The 19,503-nt window shown below is 49.4% G+C and overlaps 1 protein-coding gene across 5 annotated transcripts in view; it reads left to right on the top strand.

Annotated features, from left to right (window-relative positions):
• Window positions 1-19,503, top strand: part of ENTPD5 (ectonucleoside triphosphate diphosphohydrolase 5 (inactive)) — a 44,238-nt gene that overhangs the window by 3,553 nt on the left and 21,182 nt on the right. For 2 of the 5 annotated variants that reach the window (XM_074955918.1, XM_074955913.1), the window contains exons 1-4: window positions 2,541-2,694; window positions 5,821-5,952; window positions 6,259-6,537; window positions 7,193-7,272. In XM_074955918.1, the coding sequence (XP_074812019.1) occupies window positions 6,321-6,537; window positions 7,193-7,272 (297 nt within the window). In that variant the 5' untranslated portion in view covers window positions 2,541-2,694; window positions 5,821-5,952; window positions 6,259-6,320. Of the gene's footprint in view, window positions 1-2,540; window positions 2,695-5,820; window positions 5,953-6,258; window positions 6,538-7,192; window positions 7,273-19,503 lie in introns of those variants that run through there. The other 3 variants (XM_074955914.1, XM_074955915.1, XM_074955917.1) reach the window with 3 other exon arrangements.

The raw sequence follows: 19,503 nt of genomic DNA, 5'->3' as shown, positions 1-19,503 counted from the left end.
CAAGTTATTGATTTTAGTGAAATAATTAAATTCTTTATAAGGTAAAAAGTAAATGTTATTAAAAAGTTGTAAATAGCAATATACAAAATTCTTGCTCGTGAGAAAATCGGTTTCTTCAAGACTAAATACATCATTGAATGAAACTTTGTCTGTAGAAGTCAGCAGGAGAGTAGAATATTGAGGTTGCTGAGCCTGCAAGTGAGATACTTTTTGTGCCATCATCATTGAAATGTAGCTAAAATTTATTAATAGTATTGTAGTAGCAATTTGTCCCTGTTCTACGCATTCCAGCAGCATTTTAATATCAACTTCTTTGAGAAGCAGTCGGTTTTTCTTTGACAGCCTAAAAATGACAAACATCAATTGGTGATTGTGCCATAAAAACAACTGAAAGTCAAACTTTCAAGCCTTCTTGTATATTACCATCACCTTTTAATGTAGCACAAAATGAAAAATTTAAAGAGCGTAGCATAATATGAACAATTTAAAGAAGGGATTGAAGCACTTCTCATTGAATATTCTGGAACAGACAGGTCTGCTGTTAGATGTTACAAGTGCAGGGGGAGATGAAATTTAAAGGAAGGGCTAAAAGAATAAACAGATATTATGCAAGGTGATTGATCAAACATGAAAACGATCTAATAAAAGTAACAAACAACCATACAGGGAAAAATGTTTCTTCTTAATGCTATTGATTCTACATCTGAAACGAAAACCACAGAATACTGTATTCAAGTTGCTGAAGATGCCAGCCAGTAGAATACTGAGAAAAATAAGTTAGTGACATTTTTGTCATTTGTTCTGACAGTAAAAATGAAATGAAAGGATGAGTTCTTAACTCCCCGCCCCACCACCGGACCCAGCTCACCTCCGCTCCGCTCCGCCTCCTCACCTGACCGCACTGCCCTGCTCTACTTCTCCGCCCCCTCTTCCCCCCCCCCCCCCCGGCTTCCCGTGAATCATTTCCCCTGCGCCCCTCCCCTGGGTTACCTGCTGCGGCGCAGGCGGCCCTCCTCGCACCCCCCCCCCACCCCAGCTCACCTCTGCCTCCCTGGGCCTGAGTGCGAAGCCGCCGCCTGCTTCTCAGTCTGCCCCGGCTTCCCGTGTGAACAGCTGATTTGCGGGAAGCCTGGGGTGGGGGGGCAGAGAAGCAGAGCGGGGTGGCACGTTCAGGGGAGGGAGTGGAGGTGAGCTGGGGCTAGGGGTGGGGCGGGGAGCTGCCGGTGCGTGCTCTGCACCCACCAGATTTTCCCCTTGGGTGCTCCAGGGCTGGAGCACCCGTGGAGTCAGCGCCACTTTTGGCTGGTTAAATTTAGAAGCCCTTTTAGAACCAGTTGTCCCTTGCAGAACAACTGGTTCTAAAAGGGCTTCTAAGTTTAACAACTGGTTCTAGTGAACCGGTGCAAACCGGCTCCAGCTCACCACTGCTGGGATCCCACATGCTCTTCTGCATGGGATACATGGAGATATGAATGAGACTTTCTTACCCTGGGACACTGTGATGGGTTGTATAAGCCCCACATTGCAGAATCAAGAGTTAAAGAGCAGTTCTGGGCCCAGAGGGCTCCACCCAGCCACACCTGCTGGGCAGGCTCACAATGGAGGCAAAGATCAAAAGGGAGCATCCCAGCTCAGTCTAGGCAGAAGGAGGAAGGGAGCAGTTCTAAGCTGTTAGCCCCTGCAGAGAAGCCTCAGGAGCTCCACATTGCTGGAAGCAACCCCCATTACTGAGTCACCAGAGGCCCCTGTGGAGACCAGGAATGACAGGCCATGGTTGAAGGAGAAGAGCCTCTGCATCGCTGAGAGGCAGAACACCCCTTGAAAGTCCACAAGCACACCTTGTGGTGGCTTTTGAGAGGCAGAGGCTGTGGTAGGAGGTGACCTATGGAGCAGGCTTCCCCAGGCTGTGTATCCGACCTGCCAATCACAGGGCCCTGGGTTTTAACGCACTCAAGCAGGGAGGGCACAAGTTCCCCTATGGCCCCACAGACAATACCATCTCCCCCCTCACCCCCAACAGACACTGCTAAGGTTTCCATGTGGCAGAGCTGAAATAAGGTTCTGCTTCGCAAGTTCTGTTGCCCTGGGACTTCCTGTTCCATCTTGACTCTAGGGCAACCTTGTTCCTCCCTCCACTGTATGAGGATTGTATACTTAAATGCTGAAGATCCAGAACAGCTGAATTCATTTTGCCTCCGTGCTTTCACCTTGGTTGTACTTTAAATTTTTTCTCATTTTAATATATAAATCTGCCCTGTGTTGATTTTACTGCAGGGGTTTGTGGCTGGTTGTGAGTGTTTCCAGTTTAAATAATGACAGCTCAGTTTTGGCAGAGCTAATGCTGTTGAAATGAACTTTATGTCAATTTGTTAAATGTTTTACTAATTTATTGATCTCAGTTGAACATTTAGTTGTCTGGAACCTGCCCTTTGTACTTATCTGGCTCAACTAAGCATGCATGCTTGTCAGCACTAGATCAACGATAAACCCAAACTCATAAAGAACAACGAGCGTGAAATTTCATGTGCCTCCCTGGTTGACTAGCTTGCATGATAAATAGTCCAGTCATGTTAGCTGAAGGTGAAGAAGAGGTGAGTACAGGCTCAGTCTTCGCTGTCACAGCTTCCCAGTTATTGTAAGCTGCCTGTCAGGAATCTTTGGAGTGGAGGAGCAGTTGCCTAAGTCTTGCCTCAGGTGTGTGGCTAACATACTTTGCATTTTATACTACAAATAATTATTACTGCCATCTGATAAGGGGAGGCACGTAGCAAGATGAGATTAATTCTGCTGATCTGCTTATTATACCTACTAAATTGAACATTCAGTCTGTGCAAAACATGCTAGTATTCCTGTTTATCCTGTCGTCTTTCTTGCCCCTCTCAGTTGTTCGTTTCTCCCCACTTGTTGCACCTTGTCTTAAACAAAGATTGTAAACTCTTTGGAGCTGAGACTGTCTTTTACTCTGTCTGTACAATGCAAAGTGCAATGGGGCCCAACCAAGTTGCAATACAAATAATAATTAATCCCAAGATTAGTGCTTTTGTCAACATAGAGGAGACCATTTGCTTAGACCATAAGCTGACCTAAACATCTGGAGAGCCCCGACCACAAGCCAAAATTCTAATGAAGCAATGGGACAAAGTTAGGTATGCCTTGTGTTGGGGAAATAGCCATCCCTTGGGCAAGTCATTAGCATAGAAGCAGACACACACCCTGAAATGTCTGCAAGATTATCAAATGGCCCTATGTCCATGTTCCTGTGGAATATTTGAATAAACTATTCATAGAATGAGCTGCGGGAGAGGTTACACCAATAAAAGTCCATGCAGGTTAAAAGTTATTTGACTTTTAAAAAAACTGGAAAATACATTCCTGTTTCTTAGTACCTAATCTCTCCATCGGTTTTTCCAGGAGAGAAGAATTACAGCTCTGCCCCAGACTTCTCTCTCTGCTCCTTCAACCTCCCCTTAGCCCTTTTCCATCTGCTACCACCCTTCTCCATTCCCACTTTCTGTCTTGTTTTCCCCATCTCTTCCACCACCTCTCTCCTCTTACTCTCTCCTTATCCTTTTTAAGGCTGTCCAACTCCCTTCCATTGAAGTGCCACTGGGCTGGGAGCACTCCACACCTCTTAGCAGAGAGGCTCAAAGTGGCTCTGGCCTGGCAGCACTTCGGTGAGGAGCGAGGGAAGAAGAGTTGACAGATTTAATTTGGGGGATGGGGGAAGAGAGCATGGGGAGGCATGGAAACCTGGGAAGATAAGGAGAGAGCAGATGAGTGAGGAGATGTTCAAGGAAGAGGTTTAGAAAGGAGCAGGTGGAAGGGAAAGCCTCATCTACCAGAAAAAACTGACAATAGCCAAATAGTGTTAATGAGGGAAATTAGTGGATTATTTTCATACTAAATTTCTAGGGATTATACAAGGATGTAGGTATCTCATGCATCTGTGATGTAATCCAAAGCCTCCACAGCGTGGCTGCATCAGAGGTATGACCTGAGGCAAGTGCATGGATTTTATTTGTAATTCCTTTCAATAAATAAAATAGTCCTGAGGTGTATTGTGCTAAGATAGCACCACAGCTACTGACCAATCAAAGAGCAGGATTTCCTAATGTGACTTTATATCCTGTTACGCCCTGGGGCACAGAGCAGCTCCTCATATTCTCTCTTGACAGAGGCAAGAGTCAGGTAAGGATCCTTACAGGAGAGACAGACACTGGGGCCAGAAACAGGCAAGGATCCACAGGGTGGCAAGTGCAGGGACGAGGAGCAGGCAAGATTCTCAAGCAGAGTAGATGGATATGCACACAAGTGAGGTGTGGGGTGGACAGACAGGTCCAGGAGGAGGGTGTGAGGGAGGATCTTGAGGTGGCTGAGTTGTGTTGGTGTGCTTTATGTGCTAGGCAGGGGTTCTCACAACAATTTTTTGGTGGTCTCAGAGTGCAGCCACCAACTCTTGCTGGTGGCCATGCTGACAATTTTTCCTAAAATATTACTTAACTTTAGGAAAAACAAATAAATATGCACATATACATGTCCAAATCATTATAATTTATTTATGTAGGGTTTTTTTCAGACTTGGTAATAAAAATAATGTACAGTGGTCTCTATTCTTTACTGGACCTAAACAAAATAGAAAACCAGATAAGGTGCTTTGCATGTTCTTGTCTTTTTGTTGTTGTTTGCTTTGCTTTTTTGGTTGCTTTTAAAAAAAAACTTGCTAGGTAGTCAGTCTGCTGCTGTGAAAAGTGATATTTGTATGTTTGTTAATATCACTTTTCACAGCATCCTGGGAGAAATTAAGCCCTGGCTGGGGAGGTGGGCAGGGAGACCACGGGACCCAGGGACGATGGCATGGATGGTGAGCCTGGGACCAGAGCCTGCTACCATGTGAATGAAGCCTGAAGCCCCATGGCCGAAGCTTCCTCCCTCCTCGCCCCCCCCCCCGGGAAAGTGGGGAATTCACCAACTGCCTGTAACTCCAGCATTTGTGTCTCCGAAGGGGGGCAGGGCCCAACCCCCACTAGTGGCCCTGCGAGAGGGACCACTGCTCCCCACCCCATCACAGCCCAGGAGGCTGTGGCTGCAAGAAAAGCCCCTGGTGTCCGCATGTGGCCACAGTGGCCATATTTGAGAAACACTGTGCTAGAGTACTTTTTTTGTTATATGTGTTCGCAGTGCGGCCCTGACAGGGTTCTCTTGGTGTTGCTCAATACAAATAATAAAGACAACTATATTCTCCTCTGTTTGCTTTAACTAAGCACTTGATTAGTGACTGTGCAGTTTCTGTACCTGTGTCTCCTTTGTTAACATCTCCTGTCAAGACAAGTGTGCAGGGAGGCTTTAATCACAGAGTGGAGGGGTAATGGGAGGGGAAAGCAGCTGAATCTTGATACCTAATACTAGGTCATGCACTTGGGAGACGGTGACTAATGTTGGCATATTATAGGCCATGTGAGCAGTTTTCATTCTGTGAAGGAGAGGGAGATACCTGGTCAAAGCGTAAAAATAGTTTGTCCTAGTTTGGCTGGTTTTAAGCCGAGAACTCTGTACCAAGAGGGGAGGATAAACAACCAACTTATAGGCAAAAAGCCATCGAGAAGTTTGAACACTTAGAGGGGGCTGAGAAACTGGGGCCAGGTGCGCGTCACCATTTAGTCTCCCCTCCTGCAGCACAGATCCCTCTTGGTGACCACTGTGCCACTGGCAGTCCATGCCGTTTACCCTCCCCATACACTGATCTCTCCAAGCAGCTGCCATCAGCCTGAGATGAAATTCTCTTTGTTTGTGGTACTGAATGACATTTGTGTTCTGTGCCAGGCCAGCATCCCATATGTGGATGTCAGGACGGAGAGATCCAGCCCTGAGCGCCACTTATATAAGGTGTGAATTCAGCTGAGGCTTGAGCTGTCAGGAAAGTCCCAGGACTGTAAATCTGATCCGGAAGTCCAGGTGAGAGAGAAGATTCTGTGTACAAAGTCAAGATTAGGTACCCTGGGACTCGGTTTTTCAATGCTCCATGCTGATGTCTGCAGCAACAGAAAGGAAAAATTAGTTAGGTGCAGTTGCAGCACTTAGAGGGAGAGCCCCTGTATCTAGGGTGGGGATAGCCGGGGGCCCTGTCCTTTGGGTAGGGGCAGTCAGGATAGACACCTTTCTCTTTTAAGGGTGGGTAGCTTCTGTGCTGGGCAGATTCCTTTAAACAGAGGTATGAAGGAGAAAGATGTTGGTAACCTCTCTTCCTGTTTCACTCTCCAGGAGGTCCTGCAACTCTGTGAACACTGATCCATACTCCAGCTGCCCCAAGGTTTTCTTGCAGGATGGCAGCTACCTGTCTCGCCATCTTTCTAATGCTGGCCCTTTCCTCTATCTACTGCATTGTTTCCCATCCAAGCCCAGAGATGTGGTTTCAGGGTCTCTTTCCACCTCGTGTGTGCCTTGTAAATGCCACTGCCAACACCTTTTATGGCATCATGTTTGACGCAGGAAGCACCGGGACCCGAATTCACATTTACACCTTTGTGCAGAAAAACCCAGGTAAGGCTGAATGGCAGAATTCCAACAAATAAGACCATTTCTCAGAGATCCAACCTGCAGGATTCCACACCCTGATCATACTGTCTTAGGCCCTGGCTGCCTTAGAGATGCTTTTCTCCTCATGCATCATCCCAGAGGTTGGGACAGCTGGGGCAGTTCTGCTATCAGCCCCTAGATCCAAACTCTGGGTGGTGGTTGTTCTCAGTGTGTGGTGGGGCTTCACAGTGCAACTCTCTTCCCTGTTAATCTAACAAAGGCTGTTGACCTTCTGGGCATAGAAAAAAAATTCTCGGTTTCCGAACGCTTTAATCTGGGCAGTTGTGTAAAGGGAATAAGTCTCACTGAGGCTTTGATGGCGTTTTCATGCATTGTCCTTAGGAAACTTGATATGTTTCCTTGTATTGTAACTTGATGTGTTTTTAACAGGTGGTTAATGAATTTGGTGCACAATGGGCACATTTTGTTAAATCTTTCCCTGGCAAAGGAGGATCAGTGTTTGTATTGGAAAGGGATGGTTGTTATCTGCAGGGACATATAGGGGATGGTCATCATGGATGATCTCATGTGAAATAATCTGGTCCTAACTTTGAAGCTACAGAGCAGGAGATCTGGTGATATAGGCTTTCTCATGTGCTGCTTTGTTTCATTTGTGCAGAGCAGCCTCCAGAGCTGGAAGGGGAGATCTTTGAGTCAGTGAAGCCAGGTCTTTCTGCTTATGTTGATCAGCCTGAAAAGGTAAGACTCTTCCGGAATCTCCCATGTTCGCTGTAAATAGGTCTTCTCATCTTAACGCCACCTGTAAGTTACTTAATATGATTGACTGTATCTAATGGTTAGCACAGGGAACTGGGAGTCCAGATTTAGGTGACCTATTCACACATCTGTCACTGAATGTCTCTTTGACCAAAGTCACTTCACCGCTGTGCCTTAGTTTTCACCCCTCTCAAATGGCAATAATTACATTTGCCTACTTCACATGGAAAATGTGAGGTTTGTTTAACTATTTCTAAAGTTCTTTCAGATCCTCTGATTTAGAGCAAAGAATAACTACTATTATTAGGGGTGGAACTTTTATGCTTTAGTAGCAGAGTTCCTATTCCATAGAAATTTAAAACATGATTTTTGTACTACCAGTATCCATATTCACTCTTTTCTCTGTAACTACTCCAAACATGATAGTTAAGTAAATGCTCCATTTTCATTTACTAGTAACTGTCTCAATTTTTCCTTTTGGGTGAAACTTCTCAGTGCAAAGGTGAATATTTTTTCCTTGGGAATTTTGAGGGGAAACAAATCCTGCTTGAGTTATATAATGGACAAAGAAAGAAAGAAAAAAACTCTTTCCAACTGTAAAAGAGTTGCTTTTTTTGTGCATGGAAAATTCAGACAAATGATCTATAAATGTAAACCTTTGTATGCAGTGAGACTTCAGTGAGAAGTAGTTTTCTAATAAGTTTTGGTGGGGGAGAATCAATACTGAAGCTCTAAGCGATATAAATTTCATTTTCAGAAATGGACAGTACAATGTTCTATTACACTTTTAGCTAAGTAATTGCTTCAGGTACTGTGACAGCTGAGGATCTGTATGTACCACTTATGAATTTTGTTTGATATTGGGGGCTCTTTATATGTATCTGTGTCAGACTGCAAGCTCCGTTTTGGATGTGGGGTTCTTTACCTTCTCTGTTCTCCTGTTACTGACATGACAGACTGAAATCCAAGGTGTAGTGATGCATGACTAGTAATAAATTGGGACAATCCTCGATTGAAATACAAAAACCCTAGACAGTGGACTGGCTTCCAACCAGAAGAACTGATTTGTCAGGGGAGAGATGACCTGACAATAAAGTCAGCTGAGGAGGCAGATCCACAAGTCACCTGATAGAGGGATTGGAATGTTATAAAAGGGCAAGAGCTGATCTCTTTTGGGTCTTGAGCCATTTTCATCAGTTCAAGCTGAGAAAAGCTGCTGCAGTAGCCTGATGAGGCAGGGGAAACCATGGCTACTTGAACACAGATGTTTCCCCAAGGACTACGAGGGAAATGATGAGCTAGAGGGAGAGGCTTTGCATTCAGAGATGTTTGTTGTTAGCATATATATGCTGTACTCTCTGTATGTTTCTCATGCTTTAAGTAAAGAGCAATGTTCTGTTCAAGTCCTGTGCAAAGTCTGGATTTGTTAGATGCAACATCTACCATGTGACATCTGGAAAATGTAAACCATAAGGCTCACACCTTTGGATGGAGTTCTGGGACAGGATGTGTTTTAAAGGTACTGGGTTATCTTTGGAGTCAGCACTGATCCTGAGGAGCTTATGGCAAGTGGGCTGCAGGGCTCCTTTCCATGAAGGGGTAACAGACAGAGTTGATGCCCAGGAAATGTGTCAGAGAGGCCGAGGGAAGAAACAGTGTTGCAGTCTACTGAGACCCAGGAAAGCACATCGCGGGGTGGGGCGGGGCGGGGGGGGGGAGGGGGAGGAGGTTCAGTATATCCCCTCACAGCAATCTGGTGAGCCCAACTAGATTTGTGACATGGGGGAGAAATGTGATAATTTGGGGGATCTGGCTGTGCCTTCTCTGTTAAGTACAGAGCAATGGTATTAGAATTCTGTACACAGTGTCTGTGTGCATTATGTGTTACACCTGTCATGTGGCCCCTGGAAGAGAGAAACCAGAAGGCTCACACCTTTGGTTGGAAACCTGAGAGACGGTGTATTTAAGCTACAGGGACATCTAGCAGAGTCAGCATTGATTCAAGAGGCTAGGCAGTTTGACTGCATAGTTGAGCTTCTCAGCCCAACCCGAATCCAACAGGATCCAACTATAAGTGTCAGGGTCGGGTCAGGTCTGAAAACGACCAGGCTCAGGTTTTGTGATCTCTGATCACTTCCTCCTGCCCTTGGGATTGGCGGCAGCTGCTTGCTCTGCTCCTGCCAGTTGCTGCCACATTGCTGCATTCTGTGTGCGCCATGGAGTAAGTGTGCTAAAGAGTCACAGTGCTCTTATTCCACGGCGCACATAGCGCTGCAGGGCGGGCAGCTGGCATGAGTGGGGCATGCAGTCACTACCATGCTTACCCCACAGGCAGGAGGCAGCTGGAGATGGATCATGAGCACAGGGCATGGGGAGTGGGAAGTCAACCCCCAAAGGCAAGGCAGCTGTGGTGCTGACGTAGGTTTAGGGCAAAATGTCATGATTGGGTTGAGTCTGAAAACAACTTGACACTCTCAGACTCGGTTCTGGTCAGCTGTGGTGTAGTTGGGTTTGGGTCAGGCTTTAAAAACACACCTGAGCAGATCTCTACCGCAGGGGTCTCCGCTCTCAGGACAGGGTGCTAGATGGAGGAGTTTGCACCCCAAGAGTCTGCCTAAGTGTCTGAGTGCTGTTTAGACTCCAGAGGCTTAAAACACCTGGGGTCCAATGGCTGGATTCCCCCCACAGCAGTCTGGTGAGCCACCAGCCAGGGAGCCTGACCAGGTCTGTGACAAGAACAAATAGTTGCTCATCTCCTTAGTGCCTCAGTTAAAATTAGGCCTGAGCAGACCTCTAAAGCCTGAGAGGTGCTGCAACCCTTTGGCATACTCACTCCATAGCACAGAGTGCAGCAAGATGGTGGTGGTGGCTGGCAGGAGTGGGCACACAGCAGCCACTGCCATGCAGACCTCATGGGCAGGAGGAGGAGATCATAGATGACCTGACCTAAGCCTGAGAGTCAGATTCCATTGGGTTCAGGCCCTAGTTCTGCAGCCCTTAAGAGAGCCAGCCATGCAGAAGCAGTTCCTAATAAACAGGCAGCAGCCCTATTGACCCTTTTCTCTTCTCTGCTCCCATGTTAGTCATCTCCACCTTGAAGAGCAGTGTAGTCTTCTGGTGAATGGAGAGCAGGGAGTGTAGAAGAAAGAAGGAAAGAATTCATAGATTAGAGAACAGACCCAGAAACAGCAGGGGAGGGAAAGAGTGAAAGTGGACAAGAAAAGCAAAGGCAAGGTGAACATGAGGTGTGGGGAGGTGGTCAAAGTTGAGCTCCACTAAAAAGGTTTGTGAACCACCGTCCTAGATTAATGAAACATTAAAGTTCCAAAATTAAAATGAAGTTAAGAAACGTATATGTTAAAGTTTCCCGTAACAATGAGACAGCAGTTTCCCAGGTGGTCTTGAAGCTAAAGCACAGGACTTGGCAGTCAAGAGATCAGAGTTCTATTCCACAGATTAATTGTGTGGCCTTGGTAAAATAATCTCCTCTGTCTGTACCTAAGTTTCCTTATCTCTGAGATAAGTAGAATGTTTACCTGTCTCTCAGGATTGTTGTGGGGGTTAATTCACTGTTTGTAAAGGTAGGTGCTAAAGATGGACAAATTATTATTATTTTGAAGACTGGAAAAAAACCTAAGCTAGAACCAATTTTCTGGTACCTCCCACTTTTCCAAGTGTTTTCAAGGACAGTTGTCAAGTGTCAGCAATAAGAAGAAAGTAATTTTGATCTCTGTATCCTGCCTGCTGGACCCATGTTCCATTGTACCCTGCCAAGAACCCACTCCTTAATGTTAAGTTGACAGAATTACAGGTACTTGATTTACCTGTGTACTTCTTTGTTGTTTTGAAAATCACTTCATCCCAGAGATCAATACACATGGATCAGTTGTCAGCCCTCTCAAATGAATGTGTGGGCACCTGTGTCCTTCCATTCAGCTTGGAGGAGGAGGAGACTGAGACAAGGAGAAGCTGTAAACTTGTGAACTCCACATCCAGTTCCAAACATATTATATACTCACTGTAAAGAATAAAAAAAAAAAATCACTGCCTTCTGATGGTTAATAATCCTTTATGATAATAAAAACAAACAATAACCCTTGGCGTGGCTGCTCCTACGGCTCCTTTCCCTAATCCGTCTCCCCTCCAGAGGGCTACTTCCACCTTTCTTTAGATTCAGGTGATCTTTAATGAATTACAACTGCCTCAGTGAGATGGCAGCAATTAACCTATCAACAGGGTAGGGCAGTAGGAAAATCAGAGTCAGTCCTGGAGTAGGCCACCAAAGTTTCCATGCATCAGTGGCCTTAAACCGAGGAGCCAGTGCAATGGGTGCAGTGGTGACAGCAAGTTTATCAGTTTATGCTGCTAAATTCAATGTTACAGGAATGCATCTTCAAGAGAGACCATGTGAGTAGGAAACTTTTTTAAATCCAAAAAGAGTGAATGGCTTTTTGGATTTATCATAGAATTATAAAAATGTAGGGCTGGAAGGGACCTCGAGAGGTCACCTAGTCCAGCCCCCTGTGCCGAGGCAGGACCAAGTAAACCTAGACCCTCCCTGACAGATGTTTTTTCAACCTGTTCTTAAAAACTATTTTTGGGCAACTGCGTGTGTATTTATTCAGTGTGCTGTCCCAGCTCTGCAGAGCAAGCAGACCTTAATTGAACTGCTCAATAAATTTACAGACTCAGTTTTTAGCAAAGGCACCCGGCCAGGTTTATTGTTGATGAAGCACAGTAATAGCACCTGGCAGACTTTACAAGGATACTAAAACATGTATGTTTGTGATCATGGATGCAGCTCAGTCAATGACAGGACTTTTCACTGCTCCCTAGGCTGGCCAAAAATGCTCCCTCTAAGATCCATCTTTATACCCCAATACAAACAAGTTAGTACTGCCCCTTTGACGTAGTTAGTTACTGCCCCATGACATTGCTGGTTATCACCCATCATCTTGTACGTGTTCAATTAAAACATTTTTATTATGTACTGTTATCTTGACCTTTTCTTTTAGGAGGGGTCGGTGTGTTCCTGTTATCCTTGGGGAATGTTTTTGTATCATCCTTGATATCGGATGTTCTGGTACCACTTGATATTGGGATGTGTTTGCATGAACGCTCTGTGACTAGTTTCAGAGTAGCAGCCATGTTAGTCTGTATTCGCAAAAAGAAAAGGAGTACTTGTGGCATCTTAGAGACTAACAAATTTATTTGAGCATAAGCTTTCGTGAGCTACAGCTCACTTCATCGGATGCATTCAGTGACTAGCACTTCTTAAGAATGTGTTTTTCTGCAATATCAGCCCTGTTCTTGCCAAATTCTGTAAGCAGGTCCTGCCTCATACCAGGCCTCTGATACAAGGGCTTATGTCTCAGGCTCAATTCCTACTACAACAGGGATTCCACAACCTCCCTTGGAAGCCTGTTCCAGTGCTTAACTATCCTTTTAGTTAGAAAATGTTTCCTAATAGCTAACCTAAATCTCCCTTGCTGCTGGTTAAACAGATTACTTCTTGTGCTACCTTCAGTGGACATGGAGAATAATTGATCACTATCCTCTTTATAGCAGCCCCTAATATATTGAAGTTAGGGGCTGCTATAAAGTCCTCAGTCATCTTTTCTCAAGACTAAACATATCCAGTTTTTTTTAACCTTTCCCTATAGGTCAGGTTCGCTAAATCTTTTATCATTTTTGTAGATTTCCTCTGGACTCTCCAATTTGTCCACATCTTTCTTAAAGTATGCCACCCAGAACTGGACACAGAACTCCAGCTGAGGCCTCACCAGTGCCAAGTAGAGTGGGAAAATTACCTCTTGTGTCTTGCATATAATATTCCTGCTAATGCACCCCAGAACGATATTAGCCTTTTGTTTTTCTGCAAGTGGATCACAATGTTGACACATACTCAATTTGTGATCCACTATAACGCCCAGATCCTCTTCAGCAGTACTACTGCCTGGCCATTTATTCCCCATTTTGTAGTCGTACACTTGATTTCTCCTTTTTAAGTGTAGTACCGTGCACTTACCTTTATTGAATTTCATCATGTTGCATGGGTCTGAAATCTCTTATTTGTCAAGGTCATTTTGAATTCCTGTCCTGTCCTGGAAAGTGCTTGCAACCCATCCTAGCTAGGTGTCATCCACAGATTTTATAAGCATATTGTCCACTCCATTATCCAAGTCATTAATGAAAATATTGAATGGTACCAGACTAAAGACAGACTCTTGCTGGACCCCACTAGATACATTCCCACAGTTTGTTAGTGAACCATTGATAACTACTCTTTGAATATCGTCTTTCAACCAGTTGAGCTCCCTCCTTGTAATATTTCATCTAGACCTTGTTTCCCTAGTTTGTTTATGAGAATGTCGCATGGGACTGTGTCAAAAGCCTTACTAAAATCCAAGATATATCACATCTGCAGCTTCCCTCCTATCTTCTAGGCCAGTAACCCTGCGAAAGAAGGAAATTAGCATGATTTGTTGTTGACAATTACTTATAACCCCATTATGCTTTAGGTACTTCAAATTGATTGTTTAGTAATTTGTTCCAGTATCTTTCCAGCTATCAAAGTTAGGCTGACTTCTATAATTCTTTGGATCTTCTTTTCCCCCCCCCCCCTTTTAAAGATGGATACTATGTTTGCCCTTCTCCAGTCCTCTGGGACCTTACCCACCCTCCATGAGTTCTTAAAGATAATCACTAGTGGTTCCAAGATCCATTCCACTAGTTCCTTAAGTACCCGAGGTGAATTTGATCAGGCTCTGCTGATTTGAATGTATCTAATTTATCTAAATATTCTTTAATCCGTACTTTCCCTTGTCACGGAGTGTGGGGGAGTCCAGGCCCTGCACCCCTCTTCCTGGGATTCACTGAGACTCTCAGCCAGCCAGTAGAACAGAAGGTTTATTAGACGACAGGAACACAGTCCAAAACAGAGCTTGTGGGTACACCCAGGACCCCTCAGTGAAGTCCTTCTGGGGGAGCAGGGAGCTTAGACCCCAGCCCTGGGGTTCCCTGTGTTCCTCCACCCAGCCCCAAACTGAAACTAAACCCACCGAGCAGGTTCCCTGCTGCAGCCTCCCATCCACATTCCTGGGCAGAGGTGTCACCTCCCCCTCCCCCTCCTGGCTCAGGTGACAGGCTCTCAGGTCTCCCGTCCCCAGGGCACATTCCCAGGTCAACACTCCCCCCTCCCTGCTGCGTCACATCGTCACATCTCTCCCCCCTTCGAGACTGAACTGAGCGGGGTCACTGTGACCAGTGACCTGGGGAAGTTCGGAGCCCCCTCTCCGGGACAGCGCATCCGCTATCAGGTTGGCCCTTCCCTTCACATGGACCACGTCCATGTCGTAATCCTGCAGGAGCAGGCTCCACCTCAGGAGCTTGGCGTTGGCTCCTTTCATCTGGTGCAGCCAGGTCAGGGGAGAGTGGTCGGTGTACACGGTGAAGTGTCGCCCGAAGAGATAGGGCTCTAGTTTCTTGAGGGCCCACACCATGGCCAGGCACTCCTTCTCGATGGCCGCGTAGTGTCGCTCCCGGGGTAGCAACTTCTTGCTCAGGTACACGATGGGGTGTCTCTCCCCCTTTTCATCCTCCTGCATTAACACCGCCCCCAGTCCCGTGTCGGAGGCGTCGGTGAACACCACAAAGGGCTTGTCAAAGTCTGGGTTTGCTAGAACTGGGCCACTGACCAGAGCCTCCTTCAGCGCCCGGAAAGCCTCCTGGCACTGCTCGGTCCAGACCACCTTGTCTGGCTTCCCCTTCTTGCATAGCTCAGTGATGGGGGTGGCTATGGCGCTAAAGTGGGGCACAAACCTTCGGTAGTATCCTGCCATCCCAATAAAGGCTTGGACCTGCTTTTTGGTGTGGGGAGCGGGCCAGTCTCTGATCACCTCCACCTTGGCCGGTTCCGGCTTTAGGCGGCCGCTCCCCACCCGATGGCCCAGGTAAGATACTTCAGCCATCCCCACCTTGCACTTCTCCGCTTTGACAGTCAGCCCAGCCCCCTGGAGTCGGTCCAGCACTTGTCTAACCTGGGACACGTGGTCCTCCCAGGTCTGGCTAAAGACACAGATGTCGTCAATATACGCCACGGCAAAACTCTCCATCCCCCTCAGGAGCTGGTCCACCAGGCGCTGGAAGGTGGCCGGCGCTCCCTTGAGGCCGAAAGGCAGGGTCAGAAACTCATAGAGCCCCAGAGGGGTGATAAAGGCCGATTTCAGCCGGGCATCTGCATCCAGCGGCACTTGCCAGTAGCCCTTTGTAAGGTCCATGGTGGTAAGGTACCGAGCTCCTCCCAGCTTGTCTAGGAGCTCGTCCGGCCTGGGCATGGGGTAGGCATCTGATACAGTGATGGCATTGAGCTTCCGATAGTCCACACAGAACCGGACTGACCCATCCTTTTTGGGGACCAGCACCACCGGCGAGGCCCAAGGGCTGGCCGATGGCTGGATCACCCCCAAAGCCAGCATGTCCCGGACCTCTCTTTCCAGGTCCTGAGCAGTTTTCCCTGTGACTCGGAAGGGGGAGCATCTTATCGGCGGGTGCGACCCTGTCTGCACCCGGTGGACAGTCAGATTAGTGCGTCCAGGCTGGTTGGAAAACAGCTGTCGGTACGGATGCAGCACCCCCCTGACCTCAGCTTGCTGGGCAGGGGTGAGCTGATCCGAGAGGGGGATTGTTTCCAGGGGGGAACCAGCTCTGGTCCCAGGGAATAGATCTACTAAAGGGTCATCTCCCTGCTCCTCCCACTGACCACACACAGCTAACACCACATTCCCCCTGGCATAATATGGCTTCATCATATTCACATGGTACACCCGGCGGTGGTGGGCCCGGTTCGACAGCTCCACCACATAGTTTACCTCATTGAGCTGCTTGACGACCTTGAACGGGTCCTCCCAGGCGGCCTGTAGTTTGTTCTTTCTCACGGGGATGAGAACCATCACCTGATCCCCGGTGGCGTAGGCACGGGCCCGCGCCGTGCGGTCATACCAGACCTTCTGCTTCCTCTGGGCTCTGGCCAGATTCTCCCTGGCCAGGCCCATGAGTTCAGCCAGTCTCTCTCGGAAGGTCAGGACATACTCCACCACTGACTCTCCATCGGGAGTGGCCTTCCCCTCCCACTCGTCTCTCATCAGGTCCAGGGGGCCCCTCACCCTCCTTCCATATAACAGTTCGAAAGGCGAAAATCCGGTAGACTCCTGGGCACCTCCCTGTACGCGAACAGCAGGTGAGGTAAGTACTTGTCCCAATCCTGCGGGTGCTGGTTCATAAAGGTTTTCAGCATCATCTTTAGCGTCCCGTTAAACCTCTCCACCAGCCCATTGGACTGGGGGTGATACGCTGAGGCCCAGTCATGCCGGACCCCACATTTCTCCCACAAGCACCGGAGCAGGGCCGACATGAAGTTGGAGCCTTGGTCTGTCAAGACTTCCCTGGGGAACCCCACTTGGCTGAAAATGGTCAGGAGCGCATCTGCCACGGTGTCTGCTTCAATGGAAGCTAAGGGCACTGCCTCGGGGTAGCGGGTGGCGAAATCTACCACCACCAGAATGTATTTCTTCCCCGACCGGGTCGTCTTGCTGAGAGGCCCCACGATGTCCATGGCCACCTTCTGGAAAGGCTCCTCTATGATGGGCAAAGGTCTCAACGCCGCTTTCCCCTTGTCCCGGGCCTTCCCCACCCTCTGACAGGGGTCACAGGATCGGCAATACTGCCGGACGGTGGTAAAGACCCCGGGCCAGTAAAAGTTCTGTAGCAACCTCTGCCGGGTGCGCCGGATTCCCTGGTGCCCTGCGAGGGGGATGTCATGGGCCAGGGACAGGAGCTTGCGGCGGTACTTCTGGGGGACCACCAGCTGCCTCCTGATCCCACAGGACTCCCCTTCCCCTGGTGGAGCCCATTCTTGGTACAGGAACCCCTTCTCCCACAGGAACCTCTCCTGGCAGCCTCTCCTCATGGTCCGTCCCTCACTGAGGTCGGCCAGGTCCCTGAGCTTCTGCAAGGAGGGATCTTTCCTCAACTCGGCCTGGAACTCAGCGGCTGGGGAAGGGATGGGGCCCGGTTCCCCCTCCGTGGCCAGGTCTGAGGCCGCAGCCTCTCTGAGCCGTGCCCCTCGGCGCTCCCTCCCCACCCGAGTAGGGTCTCGCGCCTCCAGTGTGGTACCCTCCCCAGGGTCAGGTCGCAGTGCCCCTCGCCGGCTCCGGCTACGGGTCACAACCAGGGCGGTCTGGGGGTCGCTTAGCCAGTCCTCTAGGTCTCCCCCCATCAAAACTTCAGTGGGCAAATGGTGGTGTACCCCCACATCCTTGGGGCCCTCCTTGGTCCCCCATTTCAGGTGTACCCTTGCCACGGGCACCTTAAATGGGGTCCCGCCCACCCCCGTCAGGGTCAGGTAGGTGTTGGGCACCACCCGATCTGGGGCCACCACCTCGGGCCGGGCCAGCGTCACCTCCGCGCCCGTATCCCAGTATCCATTGACCTTCCTCCCATCCACCTCCAGGGGAACAAGGCACTCTCTCCGGAGGGACAGCCCCGCACCCACCCTGTAAACCGAGCACCCTGAGTCCAGAGCCTCCAGCCCTCTGGCGGGGCTGGCTGGGGGTACTCTTCCCTCCTGAGCAGGTGGCAAACTGGTAGCCCCCCTTTCCTGGGTCGCCTGCCCCTCGTCCAGCTGAGTCCCTACCCAGTTAACCCTGGGTAGGTTGGGTCTGCTCAGTTTGTCCCTGAGCCCGGGGCACTGGACCCGTACGTGGCCTCTCTGGCCACAGTGATAGCAGCTCAGGTCACGTTGGTCCCCTCGAACGGGTCGGAGGGGCCCGACACCAGGCGTTCCCCTTTGGAGGGGGTTCTCCCTATTTCCCCGCTGGGAGGCCCTATGGTGACTCTCTCTCTGCATCGGGGGGGGCCAGTTCTTTTGGGACTCCTCCCGGCTACCCCCTGACCGGCTGTTCACAAACTCGTCGGCCAGCTGCCCTGCATGCTGGGGGTTCGCGAGCTTTTTGTCCACCAGCCACAGCCTCAGGTCGGAAGGGCACTGTTCATACAGGTGCTCCAGTACGAACAGGTCAAGCAGGTCCTCTTTAGTTTGGGCCCCCGCTGTCCACTTGCGGGCATATCCCTGCATCCTGTTGACCAGTTGTAGGTAGGTGACCTCAGGCGTTTTACGCTGACCCCGGAACCTTCTCCGGTACATCTCGGGGGTCAGCCCAAACTCACGGAGCAGGGCCTGTTTGAACAGTTCATAGTCCCCTGCCTCTGCCCCTGTCATCCGGCTGTAGACCTCCACGGCTTTGGGGTCCAGTAAGGGGGTGAGGAACTGGAGCCGGTCTGCAGGGTCAACCCTGTGCAGCTCGCAGGCATTCTCAAAGGCCGTCAGGAAGCTATCTATGTCCTCCCCCTCCTTCCGCTGGGCCAGGAAGCACTTATCAAAGCTCCTTGCAGTCTTGGGTCCCCCCTCACTCACCGCAGCCGGGGCCCCACTGCTCCTCAGCCTGGCCAGCTCCAGTTCATGCTGTCTTTGTTTCTCCTTCTCCTGCTGCTCATGTTGACGTTCCCTCTCCTTCTCCTGACGCTCCCTCTCCTTCTCCTGACGTTCCCTCTCCTTCTCCTCCTGCTCATGTTGACGTTGTTTCTCCTTCTCCTCCTGCTCATGTTGACGTTGTTTCTCCTCATGTTGACGTTGTTTTTCATGATCCTCCAGCTCCCTCATTTTCCTCTCCCTCTCCCATTCCAGCCGCATCCGCTCCAGGGATGGGGAGCTCCGCTGGGAGGATCCCCTGCTGGCTGCTGGGGTCAGGGGGCCCTCGGTATTCGCTGGGCTTCCCACAACCCCTCCCCCAGGCATAGGTAGGAAGGGTCTCGGGGTGTCCTGGGCAGCAGTCTGACCCCTCCCAGCCTGGTCAGGCCCCAGGGCCCACGCTGCGTCCGCCGGGCGGCTTCCCTCAGGGACAGGGATCGGGTCATCCAAGGGATCCCTCTCCTCCAGCTGGGCAATCAGCTGTTCCTTGGTGGACCTCCCGACGCGCAGCCCCCTCTGCCTGCACAGCTCCACCAGGTCGCTCTTAAGGCGTTTAGCGTACATCTCCCGGCTGGCCACTCGCAGGCCGGGCAGCTGTCCACGGTTTCCAGGAAAAGCCCCTAGTGTGCCAGTCCTTCTTGAGGTCACCACCTCTTTGCCAGGGTCGAGCTGCAGACTCCTCCGCC

This window comes from Natator depressus, chromosome 6, assembly GCF_965152275.1.
Source record: "Natator depressus isolate rNatDep1 chromosome 6, rNatDep2.hap1, whole genome shotgun sequence".
NCBI lineage: Eukaryota > Metazoa > Chordata > Testudines > Cheloniidae > Natator > Natator depressus.
The sequence above is the reverse complement of the archived record's forward strand: the minus strand, read 5'-3'. Positions and strand labels throughout refer to the sequence as shown.